General features: G+C 55.8%; 1 protein-coding gene across 2 annotated transcripts in view; it reads left to right on the forward strand.

The window, feature by feature from the left end:
- The window catches only part of PHF2 (PHD finger protein 2), an 88,132-nt gene extending 65,383 nt beyond the window's left edge, over positions 1-22,749 (forward strand). The window contains exons 7-22 of one of the 2 annotated variants that reach the window (XM_025043025.1): positions 478-640; positions 1,662-1,749; positions 2,129-2,235; positions 3,739-3,830; positions 5,082-5,171; positions 5,874-6,242; positions 7,307-7,426; positions 7,949-8,067; positions 9,763-9,941; positions 10,073-10,143; positions 10,945-11,108; positions 16,241-16,515; positions 18,155-18,250; positions 18,715-18,824; positions 19,641-20,040; positions 20,775-22,749. In XM_025043025.1, the coding sequence (XP_024898793.1) occupies positions 478-640; positions 1,662-1,749; positions 2,129-2,235; positions 3,739-3,830; positions 5,082-5,171; positions 5,874-6,242; positions 7,307-7,426; positions 7,949-8,067; positions 9,763-9,941; positions 10,073-10,143; positions 10,945-11,108; positions 16,241-16,515; positions 18,155-18,250; positions 18,715-18,824; positions 19,641-20,040; positions 20,775-20,863 (2,532 nt within the window). In that variant the 3' untranslated portion in view covers positions 20,864-22,749. The remainder of the gene's footprint in view (positions 1-477; positions 641-1,661; positions 1,750-2,128; positions 2,236-3,738; positions 3,831-5,081; positions 5,172-5,873; positions 6,243-7,306; positions 7,427-7,948; positions 8,068-9,762; positions 9,942-10,072; positions 10,144-10,944; positions 11,109-16,240; positions 16,516-18,154; positions 18,251-18,714; positions 18,825-19,640; positions 20,041-20,774) is intronic. The other variant, XM_025043061.1, reaches the window with a different exon arrangement.
- The last annotated feature ends 1,149 nt before the right edge of the window (positions 22,750-23,898 follow it).

A 23,898-nucleotide genomic window follows, 5' to 3' on the forward strand; every position in this document is an offset into this window, starting at 1 on the left:
TTGCTCCTTGACATGCATGGTGTTCTTAGTGTGCAGAGATATGGAGTGTTGGGTAGCAAGTGTTCCCCTCTCATGCGAGGGGACTCCTATGCCTAGAACCTTCTGAACATGCAGACTTCTGAATTGTAAAGTATGTGTTGCCACAGCATTTCAGGGGAGGAACAGTGGGCCTGGGAAGGATGATGTCTAAGCCAGGACCCAGAACCAGAACCCTAGCATACCCAGTATCCCTGGGTCATGGTGGGCTCTGCCCCAACACCCCCCTGCTAGCATCTCCAGGACATGGCGGTCTCTGCCCCCGCCCCCTGCCGCCTGCCCCCAATCATCCTGGGTAATGGTGAGCTCTTTCCCCACAACATCCCCAGGACGTGGTGGGTTCTACTCACCCTACCCCCAGCATCCCTGGGTCATGGCAAGCTCTGTCCCCACTGCATTCATGGCATGTGGTGGGCTTTGCCAATGGCCTCTCGTTGACAGGGGGAGAAGATCTTCTATCTCATCAAACCGGCTTCGGCCAACATCTCCTTGTATGAGCGCTGGCAGTCGGCCTCGAACCACAGTGAGATGTTCTTTGCTGACCAGGTGGACAAATGCTACAAGTGCACCCTCAAACAGGGCCAGACACTCTTCATCCCCTCAGGTGAGTGCCCTGGCTCCGTGCTGCATTCCTACCACTGGGGTCTGCCCTGGGAAGGCAGGCCCTGGCTGTCTGCCCCCTTGTCCTGGGACAGGCCCAGTGTGCAGTCAACTCCAGGGTCACCTTTTGGCAGAGAGCCCCTGCATCCTCTGACCTAGCTGTGCTCATGGATGCTGGGCCAGGGGCATAGAATTGCATGGGGCCCAGAGAGCCCAGCCACACCATCAGAAATGGGGATTTGCTGATCTTGACATTTCAAACATAGCAGAAGGAGGAAGTAGGACACAAGCAGATAAACTTCCTTTATAGGCATCACATTGCTTCACTCATAAATATTCACCATCTCTGAAAGCCTTCCTTTTAAAAATGACATAATTACCATAGTGTTATCACACCTTAAAATGAATAGTTAACAAGTACTTAGTTCCACTAAATAACCAGTCAATGCTCAGATTTTCTCACTGTCATATATGGGGTCCTCACATTTATGCCTCTGAGTCTTTCCTGAGCTAGGTCCACCCATATACCTGGTTCCCTACAATCAGTTGTCTACCCAAGTCTGGCCCAGGCTTCATCTCTGCGGATGATGTCGGGATTAACCCAATTCTCTCAGGAGGTGTGGCAGCCCTGCCTTATCTCCCTTCACCCCTGCACGTGGAGCTCGAGGATGCTGGGTGGCCCAACCCGGAGTGGGTCTGAGCAAGTTCCCTCAGCTCCCCAGCCTGAGTTTCCCGTCTGTACTGTGTGGAGTTGGATTGAACAGACTTAGCCAGCTCAGACATGGTCTCCTTCCTGGAGGACCCACCTACTTCATTACACGAGGCTAGGCCAGAGCGCCTTTGAGGGTTTCCAGGTGGACAAGGGCACTGAGCCCATGCTGGCCAAAGTCAGGCCAGGAATGAGGCTAGGCCAGAGCGCCTTTGAGGGTTTGCACTGAGCCCATGCTGGCCAAAGTCAGGCCAGGAAGTTACCAAGAACCCAGCATGAGAGCGCTGGGAAGGGCTAGCCACGTCTGTCTCACTAGGCTGGATTTACGCCACACTCACGCCCGTGGACTGCCTGGCCTTCGCGGGACACTTCCTCCACAGCCTGAGCGTGGAGATGCAGATGAGGTAGGGCCACACCTGCCCCTGGGCTCCACCAGGCAGGGTCCCCACCATCAGTGTGATGACAGCTCCCCTGAGTGGCTGAGCCTCCATGTGCGTGGGAGGAAGGAGGAGGTGGCCCTTGAGCTGCCTAGTCTCTATGGCCTGTGGTGGGTTTGAGGTAAATTGAAAGGCTGAGCTGCCTTTGTCTGGGCACTGACCCAGGGGACTCACCCTCATACAGTGTGCTCATCCCAGTGTAGTTCCCTGGGCCAACTCACCACACAGGACCTAGCATGGAGGCCTGAGCAGGCGTGGCCTCGGTGTGGCTTTGTCATGGCCATGGCATGGGTTCACCCTCCTTTAGTGTCACCTGCACTGAACAGTGCTTTGCTATGGCTTCCAGAGCATATGAAGTAGAAAGAAGGTTGAAATTGGGCAGCCTGACTCAGTTTCCCAACTTTGAAACCGCCTGCTGGTACATGGGGAAGCACCTGCTGGAAGCCTTCAAAGGTACGTCCCTGGTGTCTTGGCCTGTGGCTCTGGGGTGTTTGTTTGCAGGTGGAGCTCAGGGACACTGGAAGGGAGAACAGTTCTGCCTTCACACATCAGACCCTAAGGCAGGCCAAGCACTGTCTTCAGGAGGCTGAGCAAGTCCCCTCAGCTCCCAGGCCTCAGTTTCCCTGTCTGTGCTGTGCAGGGCTCAACTGGACTTTTGTCTGCAGGGCCGTCTGATGTTTCAGAAAAAGCACTGGGCAAGGGTTCTCAGGCCTGGTTTGCATTCTGCTTGGTGCTCGTGACCTCATGTGGATACTGACAGGGCTTAGTCGGGGACATCCAGAGGCCTGGGCATCTGTCTGGTTCTGGGCCACCAGCTGAGGGACCCTGTAGGTGTTCCCACCATACGGGGCTGAGTGTGCATGTCAGAGTCCCATGGAGGGTACACGGGAGAGGTGGGCTCCATCAGGTCCCTGACCTCCATGGACACAAGACTCTTAGTCCCAGGCCCTGCTGGCCACACTTTGGGGATCAGCACTGACACCCCACTCTGGTCCGTAGACTTTCCACAGCTGGGTAAGGGAACCAGAGGAGTTTTGTTTCGATGCCTTCTTTTCTCAGCGGTGCCTTTCTGGAAGATGCCATTTTGCATCTGTAAGAACAGAGTAGAGTCCATCTATCGATACCCTCTGGACTTTGGTTTTAATTTGAGATGAGAAAGCTGAAAATGGTCCTTAATCTAGGCTGCCCAGGTTTCAATGAAACTCATCTATCAGGCTCCAAATTTGGAGTTGGAAGAGGGAGTGCCCTGCCTTGGGGGCTTGGTGAAAAGCAAGGTGGGGACAGTGTAGGCAGAGCCACACAGGAAACTGAATCCAGGGCAAGTGCTGGCCAGTGGGGCCATGCTGGGACGGCCCTGCCACTCCGCTTCAGGCCCTCCTCTGTGAAAGGTGACAGCATAGCCACCTGGAGCCAGGAGGATCCAGGGAGCTGCCTCTGGCCAAGCAGATCGTCACTTTGTTACCTGGCAATATCAGAGCTCTCCAGCAGGAGGCACAGGAATGCTCTTTTTTCTGTGGGTCTGGCCGTGGCCCCCAAGGGCATCTTTGAGGGGGGCCAAAAAAAATTGGACTCACCCCCCAGTGTCCCTCAGCTGTGCAGGAGACGAAGTGAGGGTAAGAATCAGAAAGCACCTGGGGATGCTTGGTTTGAAGCACAACTGTGGCCCTTTCCTGAGGTGGGCTTGGGAGCAGGCAGAAGACGTAGGCAGGCCACCTGTGTGAGGGGCCTGGAAGGTGGATGGTGGGAGGGCCACTTCTGCCCTGAAGGACATCCTGGATAGGCATCCCCTAGGTTCCAAGAGGAACCGTTGGCAGTTGGGCAGGTGGCAGTGGTCTGAGGCCTCTGGAAGGTCTAGCCCTGAGCTGTCCCTCATCCCCATCCCCCACTCACCCTGGGCATGAAATCGCCTGCGGGTGGCAGGTGCCCACCTGAGCAAACTCCTTCATCTCCCCCCAGGTTCTCACAAATCTGGGAAGCAGCTGCCCCCTCATTTAGTCCAAGGAGCTAAAATTCTCAATGGTGCTTTCAGATCATGGACGAAAAAGCAGGTAGGGAATTGTGCTAGGCGTGACCCAGGGTGAGGGGAGGGTGGCAGGTGGGAAGCCATCCCCAGCCCAAATCAGACACCTGGGGTGGGGATGGGGTCAGAAACAGGAGAGAGCCCTCCATCCAGAAGCCTACCCTAAAGAGTCGGGGCCGGGTGGTCTGGAGATTCAGTGGGAAGGAAAGCTGGTGGTGGAGACCACACTGAGGGCAGGGAGCACGAGGCCTCTGAGCAGCCGCTAGCCAAATAACCAGGTGTTGGGCTCTGGACAGGAGAACAGTGATGCCCTGTCAGCCCCTCCTGGCCCAGGCATCAGCTCATCCTGGCTTTGCCCTGTGACGAAGGCAGGCCTTTACCCCATGACCCCCCACAGCCACCTACAGTTGTACTGCCCTGTGCCTCCATGTCCCCCATAGTAGTACTGTCTCCCATAGTAGTACTGTCCTGTGCCACCCATATACCCTTGCTCCTTCATCCATGCAGTAGCAGTTTTTCCAATGGAGGCCTCAGAGAAGTGGCTTTAGACTTCCCCTGGCATGTTGCCTAGGTTGTTGATATAAATAGAGGGGACTCTCTAGGGTAGTGTCCCCTGACTGGGAGTTCTTTCTCAGTCAGGGGAGCCAGCACTATCCGAGCAGGCCTTGCTAGGCCTGCAGGAGGCCTTGGGGGTGGGGTCCAGGAGGGGGACACCTGTGTGCTTCTTCCCTCTCTCATGGGCAGGCTGAGTGGGTGGGTCAGCCAGTACCTCCCCAGGGCTGTCTTGTGGCTACATCTCCTCTGGCCTCAAGGCTTGGAGTGAGCAGTGCAGGGCGTCCCTCCATCTCACCTCAGCCAGGTGGCCAGGAGGAGCTTTGTGCTCAGGAAAAAGGGACAGCCCACATTCACTCTGCAGCCTTGGGTATCTCATCATCTCTAGGACTCAATTTCTCCACCTACAGAGTAGGCTCACGGAAGAGCCTTCTTGTCTGGGCAGTATCTAACTGGAGTGGGCTAACTTCTCCAAGACCCCACACAGCCCGTCTATGCCTGTGGTAGCCCCTGCTCCTTATCTGTCTGGGTGGCGATGGGTCCTGGGTCAGTAGGCAGGGCAGGGCCTTCAGGGACAGAGAGGATTAGTCAGGAACCACAGAGACTGACCTTGCTTGCAGTCCCTGTGGGTGGGAAGTGAAGCAGAGGTGGGCTTGACACTGAGGGTGGGTATCTATGCCCAGTCTTGGTAGCTGACCCTCTGACCCTGTGCATGGCTGTCCTGCAGGCTTTAGCAGAGCATGAAGACGAGCTCCCAGAGCACTTCAAACCCTCGCAGCTCATCAAAGACCTGGCCAAAGAGATCCGGCTCAGCGAGGTAGGGCCAACCTTGGGGGTCCACTGACCCTGTCTATGTTCTCTGGTCCTTCCGACAGCTGCCTGCCAGGGATGGCCATGTGGATCACCTGCATGATGTGGGCTCGGACTCCTAGGACTCTGTGGTGGGCCACAGTCTCCTGGTGGGAGCTTAGGGAATGAAAGGTGGGATGGGGGCGCCTCTTCACCTCTCTATAGGGGTTGGGGAGGATGATTCCAGCCCCTTTGGTAGCCCCCACCAAGGAGGTAGAGGGGTCAAGTGGCTGATGGTGTAGATGGATGTGCCCATGTCACATGGGTGATATAGACAGGTGTGAGCATGTCATACAATGCTGTAAACAGATGTGCCTATGTCACATGGATGGTGTAGATGAGTGTGAGTGTATCATATAGAAGGTGTAGACACATGCGAGCATGTCACATGGATGATGTGGTTTGATTTGTGCATGTCACATGGGTGGTATAGATAAATGTGAATGTGTCATATGGATGGTGTAGGATAGATATGCCCATGTCACATGGATAGCATTGTTGGATGTGAGTGTGTCACATAGGTTATATAGGATAGATGTGAGCATGTCACAAGATGGTATAGATGGATACTCCTTTTCTGTTTGAGTGTCTCTGACAGCCTGGTGCTGTGACCACCCCCTACTCCCCCTCCCCAGAAGGCAGTTGATCACCTCTCTCTTTCTTTGCCTAGAATGCCTCCAAGGCTGCCAGACCTGAAGTGACTGCAGCCATCTCCTCAAATGAGGTCTGTTTTGGAGACCGAGAGAAGGAGGAGCCCCCATCCCCTATTGAGGCCAGCCCTCCTCGGTCCTTCCTGGAGAAAGTGTCCAAAAAAAAGACTCCTAAAACCATGAAGATGCCCAAGCCGTCCAAAGTCCCCAAGCCCCCAAAGCCCCCCAAGCCCCCGAAGCCTCCCAAATCGCTGAAGCTTAAGGATGGGAGCAAGAAGAAAGGGAAGAAGTGTAGGGGGTCGGCCTCACCCACCATCCCTAACCTGGACCTACTGGAGGCCCACACCAAGGAGGCACTGACCAAGATTGAGCCACTCAAGAAGGGCAAGGTTGGTGGCCTCACCCTCTCCACTTGCGGTCAGCAGGCCTACCAACACCTCTGGGGATTGGGCCTGTGGGATAGAGCTGGGGCTGCCATGTCTTTGTGCTGGAGACCCAGGGCACTTGGGTTCTGCCGCAAATTTGGCATGGTGGGCAGCTGAGGGGAGACCCTCGCATGATGAAGATAGCAGTGTCTGTACTGGGACAGGATGGCACCACAGAGGGTCACCTGGGGGATGAGCTGGATGAGTCTTCCCTGGAGCCCAGGAATTCTCTGAGATCTGAAGGCAAGTGAGGCACCCAGTGGAGGACAGTAGGGAGGCAACAGAAGGGCCAGCAGTGGGTCCACGTTGTCAGAGGGTTGTGATCAGTGAGAGAGGTGGGCCTGGCCCTGAGGAGGACCCACCAGTATGATCAGAGGGTCTTAGGTATGGGCTTCAGGGACCATGAGTTCCTGAGACCAGGCCCCATTGAGTGATTTGCTGCTAATGGGAGGCTGTTAACTTCTAGGAGGTCAGCAACCATCAGGGCCAGAATTGCAGGGTTGCAGTGGAGCACATTGGTTTTTCCTTTCTCAAAGCAGAGAGGATAGATGAATAAATGAATGAACAGATGTATGGAAGGAAGGAGGGAGGGAGAGAGGCTTGAAGGAAAGTGAGTGGATGGTTACTGGTGGATGGATGGGTTGAATGGGTATATGGGTGAGTGGGTGGATGGATGGGTGGATGGATGGGTGGATGGATAGGTGGGTAGGTGCATGGGTGTGTAGGTGGTTGTGTTGATGGATGGCGGATGGACGGGTGGATGTATGTGTGGGTGAGTGGTGCATGGGTGGATAGATGGAGGGATAGGTGGGTGGATGGATAGTGGATGGGTAGATCAATGGCTTGGTGGATCGATGGATGGGTAGATGGGTAGATGGTAGATGGATGGTGGATGAATGGGTGGGTGGTGGATGGGTAGTAGATTGATAGATGAGCTGCTGCATATGGGCCAGCAGGAAGGAGAGGCTCTCATTTTGTCCTATACCCCGAGGTAGCCCTGCTGCCCTCCCATGGCTGCTGTTTTCTAGGCCACAAAGAACGTCCTTAATGTGCCTAACAAGGAAGTAATCAGCACACAAAATGATGTGGAGAAGCTAGAGATTCGAGAGCAAACTAAAAGCAAGTCGGAGGCCAAGTGGAAGTACAAGGTGAGATGTATGTGTATGGGAATGTGCATGTGTGTGTGCACCTTTGTGTTTGCATGTGTATGCAGGTGAATGTATCTACTTTCAGGGAGGGTTGCATTTTGTGAGAGAGGCAGTGTGTGGGTGTGTATGGGCTTGGTATTGTGAGCAGAGGTGCACATCTGTGTGTGTGTATGTACATGCTTGCAGGGCGTGTGCAGGTGTGTGTTTATCTGTTCCCAGTAAGTGGTGCTGTGAAGGTTTAGGCACACATGTGGCTTCAGAGAGGCCACCTCCCATGGGGTTGTTACTGGCCTAAGAGATTGAGCATGTTGCCCTCTGAGTTGATAGACAGCATTGTCCTCTTTTGCCCAGCCCTGGTTTGAGCTCACACTCCCTGGAGCTGGGCAGTGTCCCAGGGCAGGTCCTGCAGGCCCATGGGTCCCTGTGTGTCATGTTCAGAGGGAGGAGGCTGGCTGGTCCCACTGTCCCTGCCCACTAGCCTCCTGTGTGGGGCTCAAGGACGGTCCCGGGTTTGCTTTTCAGAACAGCAAACCCGACTCCCTACTGAAGATGGAGGAAGAGCAGAAGTTGGAGAAACCTCCTCCGTCAGGGAACAAGGATACCAAATTCTCATTTTCCTTCTCCAACAAGAAACTTCTGGGGTATGTGATGCTCGTGACAGGTGGGGTTGGTCCCACTTGCACCACATGTCACACACACCCCCTGCCTACCCACCCACCCCCATACATTACACATGCACACGCATATACCCTGCACATATCCCCACATTACACATATACACACATATCACTCATACACAACTCACACACACACCCCCATGTACACACATCACAAACACACACGAGGGCTCCCCAGGTAAAGCCCGCCTCTCGAGCTGGCTGACATCACTGGGCACACCCCTCGTGAGGGCCACACTGGGCAGACCCCTTCCCTGCCTCCTAAGCCAACAGCTTGTGAGGGTGGGAAGGGGCCAGCAATGTGTGCTGGCAGGGAGTGAGAGTGTGTGATGGGGCAGATGTTAGCTGAGTAGCTGTCCAGGGCTAGCACAGGGGATGTAGCAGGGGTCAGGGTACTGGCCTTGGAGCCCAGAGGCTGGGGGGAGGGGTCATTGTGAACCCAGTACTCTCTAATACACCTAAAATTATGGGAACCATGGAGCCTGTGGTGCTGCTGGGTCCTTATGTGCCCAAGGGAGTCAGGAGGCTTCCCAGAGGAGATGGAACTGATCTGAGACATAGGGGTACGCAGCCTGGGAGGGCATATGTATGTGAGCAGGTGTGTTTCAATTCCAGTCTGTGGAACATGTCTGCATCCATTGGCCAGCATGGCGGCCCAACCCAGTGTGAGATGTGCAGGCCACTGCCTCACGCCCACTGGGAAGTCTCTCATGGGCCATGATCTCACATGCAGTTGCTTGCTGCGTCCAAACTCGTGGCTTGGATGCTACAAATCTGGGAAGCAGACACATCCCAGTGGGAATGAGACCATTCTTCTATAGTGGGTCTTAGTTTTCTCATCTTTGACATGGGAGGAGAAAGCCACTTCAGGTGATGGGGAATTGGGATGGGCCAGTGTCTAGTGACCAGGCAGAGGTTGCGAGGGCAGGCCCCTTGTTCCCAAGAGCTCATAGAAATGTACTGAGGCTGCTCAGTGAGCAAGTGGATGGGGTCTGGTCTGCAGGGCCCTGTTACCCTGACTTCGTGGCTCCAAGCACATCCTTGATTTTTCCTGGGGTCCCAGGGAGCTTTTAAATGGAGTTAACTCTAAGACTGACTGTGCTTTAGAGTTTAGAAATGAAGGAGAGAAAGGTGGACATGACTCTAACCATATCACACCTGCGTGTATCTACATGGGTGTGTGTGTGTCTGTATGTATGTGTGTGCGCGCGTGTGTGTGTGGTCCTACACCCAAGAGGCTCACCTCTGGCTGGCCTCTGTGTTTCCAAGGTTGAGAATTAGAGCCGTACCCTTGGGAATTGCAGACAGCTCTGGCCCAGCCTGCTGTCCCTACTGCTGAATACATGCCCAGGCCCCAAACTGATAGGGAGGCCACAGCCAGAGCTTTTGGGGCAGGCTGAGGGAAGGCCTTGCTGGTCCAGTGGCTGGGGTGTGCAGTGAGGGGCCCACCCCGAAACAGCCTGAGGAGAGGCTGGACATTAGGGAGGAGGGATAGGCCCCCACCCCATGGGCTGTACACTGGATCTTGGCATCTGGGAGGAAGCTGTGGGTTTGAGAAGCATCTAGCCTGGCTACTGATCCTCTGAGGCCTGTGGTGGGGTGTTGTGGATGCTGGCCAGGTCACATGGACCCCTGCTGACCAGCCCACTTCTGCCCCAGCTCCAAGGCCCTCAAGCCTCAGCCAAGCCCCGGGGTGTTTGGGGCCTTGCAGAACTTCAAAGAGGACAAGCCTCAGCCTGTGCGGGACGAGTATGAGTACGTGTCGGATGATGGGGAGCTCAAGATCGATGAGTTTCCCATCAGGAGGAAGAAAAATGCCCCGAAGAGGGACCTGTCCTGTGAGTTGGGGGGGTATGGGGAGGGGCAGGCCCAGTCCTATAGGGCCATCTGGGAGCAGATGGGTGTCAGGCGTGGCCAGCTAGGGCTCACTCTCCCAAAGCTGCTGCCAACTCTTTTGCTCTGCTCTCAGTCTTACTGGACAAGAAGGAGCCACTGCCCACGCCCATTACGAAGCCAAAGCTGGACTCGGCGCTCTATAAGGTGAGTGCTTTCTGGGATTCTGAGGCTCTGGCCTATACACCACTTGGTGGGACGCCTCTGACTGAGCTTTCTGCTTGGGGTGCAAAGTGGGGGGTGGTCTCGGGGTTTTTGTGGGGAAGCCAATTTGAGCTCCAGAGGTGGGCATGTGAGCCCCAGAGCCCCTCGTGGAAGGGACCAAAGCAGGTGTGGGGCGTGGATGGTCCGCAGGTCTCTGTGAGTGGTGGGGCCTCCGGAGCCCAGCCAGGCCTGCCATGAAGATGATGCACATCTTTGATACTGAAGATGGAGTGCAGGCGGAAACAGGGCTGGGCCTGCTGGGGGATTAAGCTAGATGACCTGTGAGGCTTCATCCAGTCCAGGATATGGTGGCTGTCTCTAGGGAGGTTGGGTCTCTGTGGGGTCACACGCTGCCTGGGGAGCCCCAGGGTATCTCCTGAGAGCCACCTGCCAGGGGCTGTTAACTGGGGTCCCTCAGGTGTGGGTTTGCCCTCTTGCCTGCTCCCCATCCAACCACACCAGTGTTCAATAGTGGGGCTCTCACATAAAGTCCTGGGGACCAGGTCTCCTCTGGAGAAGCAGTGCTGGGAGTGGAGTGATGGCACCAGTTTTTTGAGGGCAGGGCTCCATGATCCCAGCAGATAGCTCCAGCACCCATGCCAGGCCGTGTCTGACTGGCAGCCCCATGTGCTCATTATAGGGCATGCTCTTTAAAACTTTTAAAAACTTCTTTTTCTTGTCAAGAGAAACAGTAGCCCTGTCCCTCTCCCCAGCCCTGTTATGACTGGCTCCCTGTCCCCACAGCCGAGCGATGACTCCTCGGATGAGGGTTCCCTGCGAATCGACACGGATACCAAGCCTACCCGAAACGCCAAAGTGAAGAAGGACAGTGGGGGCTCAGCCGCAGGCATCTTGGACCTCCTGCAGGCCAGTGAGGAGGTGGGCGCACTTGACTACAACCCCAACAGGTAGGCCCAGGCCCAGGGGTGGCCAGGGGACATGCGTGCTTCCACGTGGGACACACAGGGTTTCGAGATGGGGCTCTGTTGTCCATGGCAGTTTGCATGTGGGGGGCTTCAAGGGCCCACATCCCAGAGACTGAGCAACCAGAGCAGGACCCCTGCCTGGCAGAGGTGGCACCAGACAGCCAAGGAGGTGGGTGTTTGCTGGCTGTGCGGGTCCTGCATGTCCGTGGAAGTCCTGGTCAAGGGCACGGAGCTCCAAGGACAGAGGCTCCGGCCCTCCCCACCCCCCAGTTCTGGATGCCTAGACAGAGGGAAAAGCTGAGAAGCAGTTGGTGGTGGGGGCTATAGTAGGCGGAGTCAGGGAGCCACCATACCTGGGGGTCCCCGTGGGGAGCAGGGCTGAGCAGGGCACCTGCCAGCTGTCAGGGCTGCTTCAGCCACTAGTCTCCTTGCTTCCTGAATGCTGTAAAAATAATGTGAGAAAATTTCCATGACGTGAGCCCAGCATGAGCCTCTCTGGGACCCCAAGGCTGTCTTCTCAGCAGAGACCTCACCCCAAGGCACAGGAGACAGTGGCTTCAGAGCTGAGGGATGTGGCAGCCCACACCCTGAGGAGGAGTTGGATTGGCCAAGTTCCCAGATCATCATACCAGTGAGGGGCAGACTGTTCTTGAGATCAGATATGCAGTCTGTTCAGCTGGGTCAGGAGCCCATTCAGGTGGGTGTGAATACTGTTCTGTCCTGGAGGCCCTGAGATTCCAAGCAGGTGGGCAGGTGGTCCAAGACCTGTGTCTGCTCAGCTCAGACCAGGTAGCCCTTCCTGCCTAGGCCTGACCAGCCCCTTGAATCCTCTGATTCAAGAGAAATGTATTAATCTGGGCTTTGCATTGGATGAAGGGCTGGGCTCATTTCTCAATGATCCCAGTTAAATTCTCGATCCTAGTTAAAGTTTGTTTATAAGCATTTCAGCCAAAATTTTTATTTTCATGTGGAATTTCTATAAGTACAACAGAGAACGGAGGAGTCTGGGCCTATACCCTCTGTAGCATCTCTGCTCGGGGACCTTAGCCATCATGGAGGGTGGCTCCCCTCCTAACCTTTGAGACAGCAGTGGATTCCCACTGCAGAGATGGGAAACTGAGACTTAGATTGCTTAGGCAACTGACTAGGAGGCAGCCGAGGACCAGAAGAATCTCTATCTGCCTGATAACAGAACCTGAGCGTGGGGGGTCAGGAAGGTTGACCATGCTGGGTGGTGACATCCAAGCAGGAGTGACTTGGCCTGAGGAATATGGGGCCCATGAAGCCCCATCTTGGTGCCACACTTAATGGCACTGCTCTGCTTAGAGCCTACTCTGTCCCCCAGACTTGTCCTCCACATGTCTCCCTCTGCCTTAGAGTCCATGTTTCCAGAGTCAAGGTCCCAGGGCCACGTGGGCACATGGAGGCCGCACATCAGGCCCATCTTAGACAGGCAGAGGGGCTTGGGAGGTGGATTAGGGCTTGACTGAAGAGGGCTCTTGCTAATCAAATGGCCGTATTTTCTTTCACAAGGTACTATTTTTTGTGAAGTGTTATATCTTGTCATGGGAGCGGTTGCAGATTCCCTGCTCAGCTTTAAATGGTTTCTGTGGGTGTGAAACCTAAGCCCCTCACTGCAGAGATGCCCCGGGCCTTTGCCAGGAGGAGAAGCCTCATTATGAACCCCTTTCTCAGAGGGCACCAGTGCCTGGTGTCAGCTCCATGCCCCTTTTTCTGGAGAGAACTGTGGCTAGTGATGCCTCGGAGGCTGGTTGTCACTCAGACCCTGGAGAGGTGCCCTAAACCCCTGGGTGCCCACGTGGTCCAGGGAGAGGCCCCTGGGATGAGGACAGACAGGCCGGTGCCCTGGGCTTGCATGGAGCTGGGAACACTGGCGCTGCAGCTTGGGCTCCTGACTAACCTGGGCAGGCCCACCGCCAGGAGGGTGGCTAATCTGTGGATGCACTGCTGACTGCTCACACGCCTGCATATTGCACACATGCCTGCAGGGCCTCCTGCTCAGCCCGCCACAGGCAGTTCCTCTCCTGAGTCTCCCACTTGAAGCATAGGTCAGTTTTTGATGGTCCATTTGCTCTGTTTTAAGATTTTGCTATTTGGAAAAAAAAACAGCTGAAGAAAATGGAGGAAAATATGTTAATTTCTTGTGGATAGTTTGCTTAAGTGTTTACTGCTAGAGGGAACAGAGAGGATTTTGGTATGGTAATTGGAGGATTAAGGTATTATTTTCCATGTGCACTGGTTAGAAGTTGTTCCTTGATCCTTGCCTGGTGTGGACAGACGGCGGCTCTGGGTTGTGGCCCTGGGCTCCACAGCCCCCCTCTTGGGTTGCAGTTGAGCTGGGCTGGGACCTTGAGGTCCAGCTGGCACAGGAGGGTGAGCGGCTGGCTTCCAGGGACCCTCGAGGTGGGCGTCCTGGCTCCCACCCTCCCATCCTTGCAGCAGGCGTGCTGTCTGTGTGGCGCGAGGCTCAGTATGGGGCCCAGACCTTTAGTGCAGGGCTGCATCACCCCCCACCCACTGAGAGCCTGGTGCAGAGCGAGGAGAGCCAGTTGTGGGCTTGCTAGCTCCCATGCTGGGTCGGGGGACTGTTCCTGCTCACAGTGTCAGTGACAATGGTACAGGAATGATACTGCCAAGCACTGCACGCCCCCAGAGGGGTCCGGGCAGCCCTTTGCCCATGCTGGGTGGACAGGGCAGGTCGTGATGCTGCAAGGCCATTGCTGGGGCAGAGGGCACTGGGGCGGGCAGAGGGGCTGGCTGGGGGTTCCTGAGAAACCAGGGTAGTTTGACTGTACTTGATTTTTTCATTGTTTATGGCTTAGGAATACAATCCTATTCAGTTCCAGTGAAACCTCAAAACACTGTGGTCCGATGCATCTTGGGCAGGGCAGGGGAAGTGGTATTGGAGGAGAGCTGCTCAGAGAGGCACTGCCCATTGCCTCCCTCACCAGCTCGGACCAGAGCCCAGCAGTGCCTCAAACAGGAGGGCTTCTGTACATACTTGCCTTGGTGGCCCCTGGACTACAGGGACTGCCCGCTGTGTCTGTGCCCCTGTGGCAGCTCCATCTACCTTCCCCCTCCGGCTTTAGTCTTGACAACCTCTTGTTTCTGAGTGATTACTCTTGACCCCTTCTCATTTTAAGGGTCTTACTAAACACGCTTCAAAATGTGCTTCTTGGAAGTGGGAGTGGGGGTGGGGAGGGGGCAGCGTGAGAAAGGATGGTACAGAACCCCAGTGGGGCTGTGTGGATCAGCACTTTCTAGTGCTATGTCAGGGTCTTGGCAGCCCTTCGAGCAGGATGTCCCCTGCGAGGAGCACATGGGGTGGGCAAGAGGGGCCTTGTATTGTCAGGCACACAGGGCGGAAGCACTGCTGCCTCCTCCTGGGCCTCCTGAGTCTGTGACAAGAGGAGGGCTAATTCCCCTAATTCTATGCCAAGGTTCTGGCCCTGCCTCTCAGGGCCCCAGGGAGCACAGGGAGAGTCCTCCCCCACAAGCAATGAGCGCGGTGTAGCCGGGCCTCCGAGGCTGAGACAGCCATCCTGTCCCCATTGGAGATGGCTAGACATGATTCTGAAGGAGATGCCCCACTGGGCCAAGACCCCTGAGAGCTGCCTGGCTGGGCACCATGCCTTGTGGGAATGTGGGCGGTGAGCAGGACAGAGCCCTCTGTCCTAGCTGCATTAGCATCCAGAGTCCCAGCCAGTCCAGAATCTCATTTATCAGCTGCCCAGGGATTCTTGTGTACAGACAGATTGGAGGTCCTGGCTATAAAAGGTGTGGACTGGGGCAGATCCAGGCTGTGGGGTAGGGGAGGCGGGCACAGAGCAGAGAAGTCCCACTCAATGAGGAGACCATGCAAGACCTCGTGGGAGGGTCTGCAGCGATGAGGAGGAGAAGGAAGCTGCTGGAGGAGCCCAGGACTCGGCCTGAAGAGGCCCCACTGTCCCGAGCTCTTGGGACCTGGCTCTGTGGGAAGGTGCCACCCACCCACCCTTTCCAGAGTCAGACCAGCACATGATGGAGTGTTGGGCAGTGATGCCAGCTGCCCTGGGTGTTTCAGAAGCCAGAGGAGGTCCTTCTGGAGGAAGGGGAATCAGAGCTGTCTGGGGAGGCAGCAGGGGCTCAGGTGTGAGGCAGGGGACACGACCGGGAAAGTGCTGGAGGGCAGCAGGGCGCTGGGGTCAGTGAGGGCAGGGCGACATTCAGAAAGTCTCCTCCTTTCAGCCTGGGCATCTGGGGGGCTAAGAGGGACTGAGCTTGGACAGAGCTGAAGTGTAGCTGTAGCCGTCAGGTGAGATACCGGTATAGGTGCGGAGCAGGTGTAGGTGTAGGTATAAGTGTAGATGCAGGTGTAGGTTCAGGTGCAGATGAAGGTGCAGGAGGGGTATAGATGCAGTTATAGATATGGGTGTAGATGCAGGTGAAGGTGGGGCTGTAGATGCAGATATAAGTGGGGGTATAGATGCAGGTGTGGGTGTAGGTCCAGGTGTAGATACAGTTAGAGGTGTCAGTCTGGAGGTAGATTAGATATGTATATACGATCAAGTATAGATTTGGGTATAGATGCATTGGCAGGTGATTGCATTGTCATAGAACACGCGAGTAGAGCATGGGCCATGGGAGGAAGAGGGCTGTGGTACCCCCATCTCAGGGCGCTGGATGGAAGGGTGCCCTCAAAGGTGTGTGGAAGAAAGCACCCAAGGCTGGGGCTGAGGGCAGGGGTCCACTGTGGGAGAGCAGCATGGGGTGGGTCATGGGGCACACAGAGCCAGCTGGAGTGGAGGACAGCCTAGGGCCTTGGTCTGCCAACAACCTCCCTCCCTTCACCACCCTCCACTTCCCCTCCCTGTGTCCTCTCTCCAGGCCGCTCTCTGTCCTGAGGCCTCCAGCCCCCCCTTCGGAGTGGGAGTGGGTCAGGGCAGAGGGTAGGCGAAGGGGGTGGCTGGCCATTTCCATGGGTAAGTCATCAACCACCACCATCCTCCTTCCCACATCCTCTGCTGACCGCTGGATAAGAAGATATCCGGGCTGTGGGCCATGGACCATGGGCTGTGGGCCAGGTCTGAGTGCGTGTCTCTCTGTGCCTCCAGCCAGCCCCCAGCCTCCCCCAGCACACAGGAAGCCATTCAGGGAATGCTATCCATGGCCAACCTGCAGGCCTCCGACTCCTGCCTGCAGAGCACATGGGGAGCCGGCCAGGCCAAGGGCAGCTCGCTGGCGGCCCACAGTGCCCGGAAGAATGGGGCTGGCAGCAAGAGCTCAGGCAAGCGGCTGCTGAAGAGGGCGGCCAAGAACAGCGTGGACCTGGCTGATTATGAGGAGGAGCAGGATCACCTGGACGCCTGCTTCAAGGACTCAGACTATGGTGAGCACCACCCCGGGGAGAGCATTCTCTGACAATGGAGCTGGCCCTTTTTTGAGAGATAATTCACAGACCATAAAAGTCATCCTTTAAAAGTACATGGCTCAGTGGTGTTTAATATATTTAGAAGTGCGCCACCATCACCACAGCCAATTTGAGAAAATGTCACCAACCCTAGAGAAAACTCTTCCCTACCGCCCATCCCACTGCCCTCCAACCCCGTCCCTGGCCCCTCATAGCCGCTGGTTTACTCTGTCTCCTAGATATCCTGGATATATTGTGTTCACAGTATCCAACAATGCTTGGTTCTTCATGTCTGGCTTCTTTCATTAGCATGCTCTTCAGGGGTCGCTCACGTGTAGTGTGGTCAGCACTTCATTTTGTGGCTGAATAATGTTCCATTGTGTGGACACAGTACACTGTTTATCCCTTCATCCACCCATAGAAACTTGGGGGGGCCTTCCACCTTTTGGTGATTGTGAACAGTGCTGCTATGAATGTTGGTGTGCAGGGAGTTTGTGTGGCCTTTCTCTGCAGTGTCCCCAGGTGCATTTGTGGGAGGGGCATTACTGGGCCGAAGTTTGCAGCTTATTTTACCTGAGAACTCGCTCAACTGTCCTCCATGCAGCTGCACCATTTCATACTTGCAGAAGCATTGAGGCTGCGTCAAGGCTGCATCCACCCTCTCTGTCTCTGTATAGAGGGAGAAACAGGCCCAGAGTGGCTCTGTGGCCAGTGTCTGAAGTGGGCAGTGAGTTGAGGGCTGAGCCATGGGCATGGCCTCCTTCTGGGGGCACAGCCCCTCACTCCCTAGCATGGCTCCTCCATGGCCTGGGCTCTGGGCTCCAGGCCCTGGAGGAGCTGCTATCAGCCTCCTGGGACGGAACTCACAAGCAAGGAGCTACCCAGGGACGTCTCAGTCCCCATGGGACACGGTGTGCCGACACAGGCCCACCGTTCCCCAGGGACAGGATGCGCTGGCCCCCATGCTGCAGGGCATGCCTTCAGCACAGTCCTAATGGTACCAGGGGCACATGTTCATGCCCCTGTCCCCAGACAGCATCTCGGCTGTGAGGCTGGCCCTGCCCCATCTTAGTGGACACATTCGTGCCTTGCTGTGGTGCCTGCCTTGTCCTGATGGACAGTGGAGTGACCTCTGTTTTCTGGGCTCTCTTGCAGAGCAGGGTGGGTCCTGGGGGTTCAGATGCCACATGCCCTGGAGGTTAAAGGTCACTTGGAACTGCTACATGAGGCTCCTTCCTCTAGAGCCTCCCTGAGGCAGGTCTGGGGGCTTTCAGAGCCTCTGGGCTCCATGGACTTTTTACGTTTTCTGACAGCAGCAGAATGTGATTTGTTCTGAGAAGAACTGGGCCTCCAGTGGGCGCTGTAGCCAGGCTGGGGTGGGCAAGGCTGGTCAGGTACCCCCAGGGGCTGGGCAGGGCCTCTTGCCTGGCCAATTGCTGCCCCTCTCTGAACCTCAAGGGGGCCTGGGCTGGATGAGTTTTAGGGCACCCTGTGCCCAGTGCTCTGCGACCTGAGGATGGCCGTGGGGACGCCAATTACCAGGTCTGCCAACTGCCTGCAGCGCCCACCCACTGTGGCCACTCTGGAGGCTCAGCCCTTTCTCTCTTTGCTTCTCTAGTATACCCCTCCCTGGAGTCTGATGAAGACAGCCCAGTTTTCAAGTCCCGGTCCAAAAAAAGGAAAGCCTCGGACGATGCTCCCTACAGCCCAACAGGTAGTGCTGGGACGGAGGGCTCTGTCTGCACCTAACAGGCAACCATGGGCTCTTTGGTTCTGTGGCTCTGTGCGGGCTCAGACGAGATGTCGCCTATGTGCTTCCCTCCTGGGACCTGGAGCCCAAGCGCTCCTGCCAGTGGGCTAGTGTGGTGCCCCCACGGTGGGCCAGCCCTCTTCCTAGTTTCTTCTCATGAGCAGCCCGAGGAGGGCTACCTTTTCACCTGGCCCTTGTCATGGCAGCCAATAGGGTGGAGACCTTATCTCCTTTCCACGTGACCCCCGCCTGCCCGCTCCTGTCTTACTGGGTGGGATCCTCTACCCTGTTGGGCCTCTCACTGACCCTCCCTGAGTTGCAATGTTGTCCCCAGGACTCAGGGACAGACTAGGGCCTGTCTGGGGGAGCCCAGGGGTACACACAGTGGTGAGTGGCTGACTGAGGAAAGGTGACCTTCTTTTCCAAAGCGAGGGTCGGCCCATCGGTGCCGAGGCAAGACAGGCCTGTTCGTGAGGGGACCAGAGTGGCCTCCATCGAGACTGGGCTGGCAGCCGCCGCAGCCAAGCTATCACAGCAGGTAAGGAGGGGAACCCCAAACTCGGTGAAAAGACCACCCAGACTGGAGGCTCTCACCGGCTAGGAACATTTGCGTATCTCTGACCCTTGTTTCTCCAGGCCCTCAAATCTCTTAAGAGTGTGGGTGGGGAAGTGGGGGAAACTGATGGCCTAGGTCCCTGGCATTGACAGGCGTCTTGTTGCTGAGGCCGGTTGTCCCTGGTGTAGGTGAAGCCCTGGCCGATGGCTCCTCTGGAGGGCCCTCTGTGGTGCCCAGTGATCCAGTGTTTTCCTATTGTCCTCACGGAGATGGAAGTGGGTGTCCCATCTCTATGAGCTCTGTTCTATCCATCTCTTTTGCCACTTCAGCTCCTCCCAGTCCCAGCCCCCTCCAAAGCCAGGATCCCAGACCCTCAGGTGCCACCTGGACCAGGCCCAACCCCGATCTGGGCACCTGAGGAATTTAACAGGACCAAAGGGAATATTTTAGAACCAAGAGTTTCATTATTGCTCAAAATTGGGTGATGGAGGTTGGGGGAGGGAGCGCTGGTGCCACATCCTACTCATCCCTGTGTCCAGGATGGCCCACCACATGGAAAGAAGCATGGTGGGCCCTCCTCGGGCCCCAGCATTGCTCTGAGCGGCTCAGGCACAGACCCAGCCCGTTCTGCTCCCAAATGCGGGCTGCTCAGCTTGGACAGAGAGGCCTGGTATGCAGGGACCAGATTCCCCTGGATCTAAAGTCACACAGGCTGCTCCCTACTCTGGCAGCTACGTGACCAATTACTGAGGCCCAACTGGCCCTTCTGGCTAACTCGCCCACATGTTTTGTTCAAAGGAGGAGCAGAAAAGCAAGAAGAAAAAGAACTCCAAGAGGAAGCTGGCTCCCAACACATCCTCCACCTTTGCCTCTGCCAGCACCGCCTCTGCCAGCACCACCTCTGCCAGCACCACCTCGACCTCCACCACCCCGGCCTCCACCACCCCGGCCTCCACCACCCCGGCCTCCACCAGCACGGCCTCCACCAGCACGGCCAGCAGCCAGGCCTCACAGGAGGGCAGCTCGCCTGAGCCCCCGCCCGAGGCACACAGCAGCAGCCTGGCTGACCACGAGTACACTGTGGCTGGCACCTTTGCTGGGGCCCAGGCAGGTCGCACCTCACAGCCCATGGCCCCTGGGGTCTTCCTCACACAGAGGCGGCCCTCTGCATCATCCCCCAACAACACTGCTGCCAAAGGTACCGTACCTGCTGGCCCTGAACAGCCTAGACTTATAGGCTGTCCTCATAGATGACCACAGGTCTCCCTTAACCTACCACAGCCACTTGAGTCTGCACCCACGCACTCAGGATGTGAAAGAAATAGCCTCTTTCAAAGTTGAGAGCCAGGGTCACACATCAGGGGGTCTAATTACCTCGGAGTTAGGTCTAGGTCCTCAGACCTTCAGGGACTCCTCAGCTTTGGGGCCTGGCTCAGAGTTGGCGTGGTCAGTGGTTTGCCGAGGGTTCTCTGGGAGGGCCCCAGGGTGACTTCCCCAGGCTCTGCTGTGTGAATTGGGGTTGGCATGCTGTCTGACATCTCCACTGGCAGCCCCTGGCTCCCAATCTGCCTGTACTTTTGCTGTAAGACTCAGCCAGCCATGGACATGGGGAGCGTGACTCTAGGTGGCCCTGCTGCCAGGAGGTGGGACAGGGGGACCTTACTTCATAGTAATGCTGTTGTCCAGGCCTGTCCCCACCTCGTGCACTTGGCCCCACCCCTCCATCGCTGTCCCCTTGTCAGTGTAATCTTCGAGCTGGGTGCTTTGTTAAATGGTTTCAGAGGGATGCAGAACCCCCAGGCTTGGGCTTCACAGGCCCATTTTACAGACAGGATGGGGAAGTCAGAAAGGTTTGTAGACTCCCCACCCCACAAGCTGTGCCTCTTACCCTCTCACTCATCTGCCTTTTTGTGTCTCCTCCTCCACCCCCAGGAAAACGTACAAAAAAGGGCATGGCCACCGCCAAGCAGAGGCTTGGGAAAATTTTGAAAATTCATCGGAATGGAAAACTGCTCCTTTAAAGTTTGGAAAGCCAGGATTCTTCTGCTCCGCTCAGGACCCCCGGAGCCCCGCTACCACATCAGCCCCCAGGAGGGTGGCCGCACTGCCTCGCCCCGGGGAGGGCCTGGCCTCCTCCCGGCCACTATTCTCCCGACATGAGCGAGCGTCTGTTGCTTCAGCAGGCGGAGCTAGCCAATACTGACAGACGTCCTTTCTCAAGTTGCTTAGAGTGACCAGTTCCCGAAACACGGCCCTGTTTGAGGACCATTCCAGTTTCAGGACAGCCTCTAGGGAGCCCCGAACGTGGGTGTGATTGCAGGGCTTCTGCAGCTCTGCTGGGAGCACAAGTCCTTCAAAGAAGGAGGAGTGAGCCAGCCACTCACCAGGCCAGCCAAGAGTCTGAGCCAGCCACAGGCTGGTAGCCTCCAGAGGCTTAAAAAAAGGCAAAGAACACTAGAGAGGAAGACGAGGAGAAAGCGGGGTGTTTATGTGCCCCTCATCCTTTCCTGAGTGATTCTCAGACACGTCCAGGGAGTGTTTGGCCTGGCCAGGAGAGGGACCTCCAGGCCCTCTGGCCGGCGGGTAGCGGGCCGGATGGCGGATGTCACACCCCGAATGCCCAGGGCATTTCTAGGGGTGACTGGAGCCAGCAGCAGGGTCAGTGTGTTAGTGGGTCGGGGAGCTGCCATGGGATCCCCAGCCATGATGTGGGGCACAGGGGTCCCAGGTTAAGCCTTGTGGGTGGACCCTGTCCAGCCCTACTGGCCACACTCCGAGAAGCACTTCTCAGCCAAGGCACCCTGCCCCGGAACTGGTGGGGCAGATGGCAGCCGGGAGGCCCAAGGATTCGGGGGGCCAGGCACTTCTGTCTTGTCACCTGTTGGCACTTGGTGTCGAGCGCATTGGGTGGCTCCTGGATCACATGTCCACCCATCGACACGGAGGGCTGGATTTGTTTCTCAGGCAATCCTGTATTTTAATTTTAGATGTATTTCCTGAAGCATATTTTTCATAGAATGTAGCATGTAAATAGCTTTTTAAATAACTTCTTTTTTATAAGAGTAAAAGTATCTTTAGGAATTTCTTTCTATAGAGTCCTTCATTAACATTTATACAAGTTTTTTGCCCAGTATGATGAACAGTTGGGTTTCGAATGCTTTTTCTTTTCCTTCTTTTTTTTTTTCGTTATGGTTTTTTTTTGTTTGTTTTTTGTTTTTTTGTTTTTTTTAGGGACTAAGGTATTGCCTGAAAAACAAGTGATGTCTGTGCAGCCTTATATCTGTCTTTACAGAAGCAAACAGTACACAAAAGATCTATTTCAGACACGTTTGAAGATGAATCTTCAACTTGAATACCAGCTCTTTCTTTCCTTCTTGTTGATGAAGGGGGTGGGGGTACAGTTATTTTACTAGCACCTTGTGAAGTGTTCTGTGTTTTGTGATGCTGTAATTTATTAATGTTTGTAGCTTTTTATATTTGTACATTTCTTATGAGCTTTGTTTATATGCCCATCCCTGGGTGTTCTGTCCCCGAGGAGAGGCGGCTTCGTGCAGGTCTTGCCCCCAGCTCAGCCTGTTGGGGGGATGCGACCCCCGGGCCTGGAGGCTGAGCAAGGCAACGCTCACGGGCCCCGACTATTCCAACCCAGCATTTTGAAGGTTTCCTTGCCCGTCATTGTTGAACATTTATATAATCTAACCCGGCCATCAAACTGTTCTCTCTCTCTCTCTTTTTTTAATTTTATTATTATTATTTTGGCAACATGTACATTTCTAACAAAGTTTATCGTGGCTATTAAAGTGTTTTATTTCCCAATTCATATTACTCTTGTATCGAGTCCATGAGGTCTAAGGCAACTTAGATCAAAGTTTTAAAAGAGTAAAAATATTTCAGGTTTTGTACAGAACCATGTCTGTGTCATTTCTGCCTCATTCACCGTCGTTCATCCTGGCAGTGAGCGCAGTATGGGCTGTCACTTTGGTCTGGAGGTCAGGTCTTGTGCACCCCAAGGGCTAGGTGTGAGCGCGGGCAGTCAGGCCAGGCCCCCTGGCTTACTGGTGTTCCCCCTCAGAGAGCTCTCAGATGGCCCACGGGGCACATACATTGTCATATACTCCATTGCCTGCAAGAATGGGCAAAAGAGACCATCAGGGAAGGCAGCCTTTGAGATCTCAGCTCCACCAGCCCCAGCCCCAGCCCCGAGCATCCTCAGAAGCCCTTAGAACCGTCTTATGGTTTGCAGGTGGGCAGTTTAGCGGATTCCAGTGAGCGTAGGGCCAACACCCAGAGGCACTCAGGAACGTGTACAGGATTTCTGTTTAAATCCGACGTTAGAGCAAATGAACAAAAGCAGAATCCCCACCCCCACCCCCACCCCTGGCACAGACCCACAGTGTGGGATCAAGGATTGGGGGGCCAAAGAAAGACCAGCTGGCTGAAGGGGCCACCGCAAAGGAGCACTGGGGTCCACACGGGGGCTGTTCTGCTGCCGGGCAACTCAGGCATCACTGAATCCTGGGACGGGACATTCTCCCCAAGCACCCACGGCCTGAGTCCATTCCGCTGGACCCCACAAGAGGTATGGCCCCTTTACCTTCCCAGCCTAGGCACTCACCCTGCTTGGGCAGCCTTCCTGTCCCTGCTTAGATCCAGCCAGATTCTGCCTGTGACTCCCGACAGCCTCACTTCACAGACACTAGGGAACCGTGACTGGCCCTGGGCCCCCCACCATGCCCAGGCAGACCAGTTCTTGAGCCCCGGTCCTGGAAACTGAGCTGTTGGGTCCTTCTTGGGTCCCTTACCCCAGCATGACTGTTGGTACTGGACCTCCAGAGGACTGTCAAGGAGCTGGGGGTCTGGAGCCCAGGCAAGGGCTCCCAGAGGTCACCCAGAGTCTCCTGGGTTCCAGGCCCCATCCTGGTCCTCACCCACACAATGCTGGTGTTGTGTGGCCCTGCCATGCCTTGGGTCCTCACCATGGCCCTGTGTGCGAGCTGTATGGGTATGTCTACAAAGACCTAGGACACATGTCTCTGGATGTGCCTATGGCAGGGGC

This window comes from Pteropus alecto, unplaced genomic scaffold (genome assembly GCF_000325575.1).
Source record: "Pteropus alecto unplaced genomic scaffold, ASM32557v1 scaffold260, whole genome shotgun sequence".
In the NCBI taxonomy this organism is placed as follows: Eukaryota; Metazoa; Chordata; class Mammalia; order Chiroptera; family Pteropodidae; genus Pteropus; species Pteropus alecto.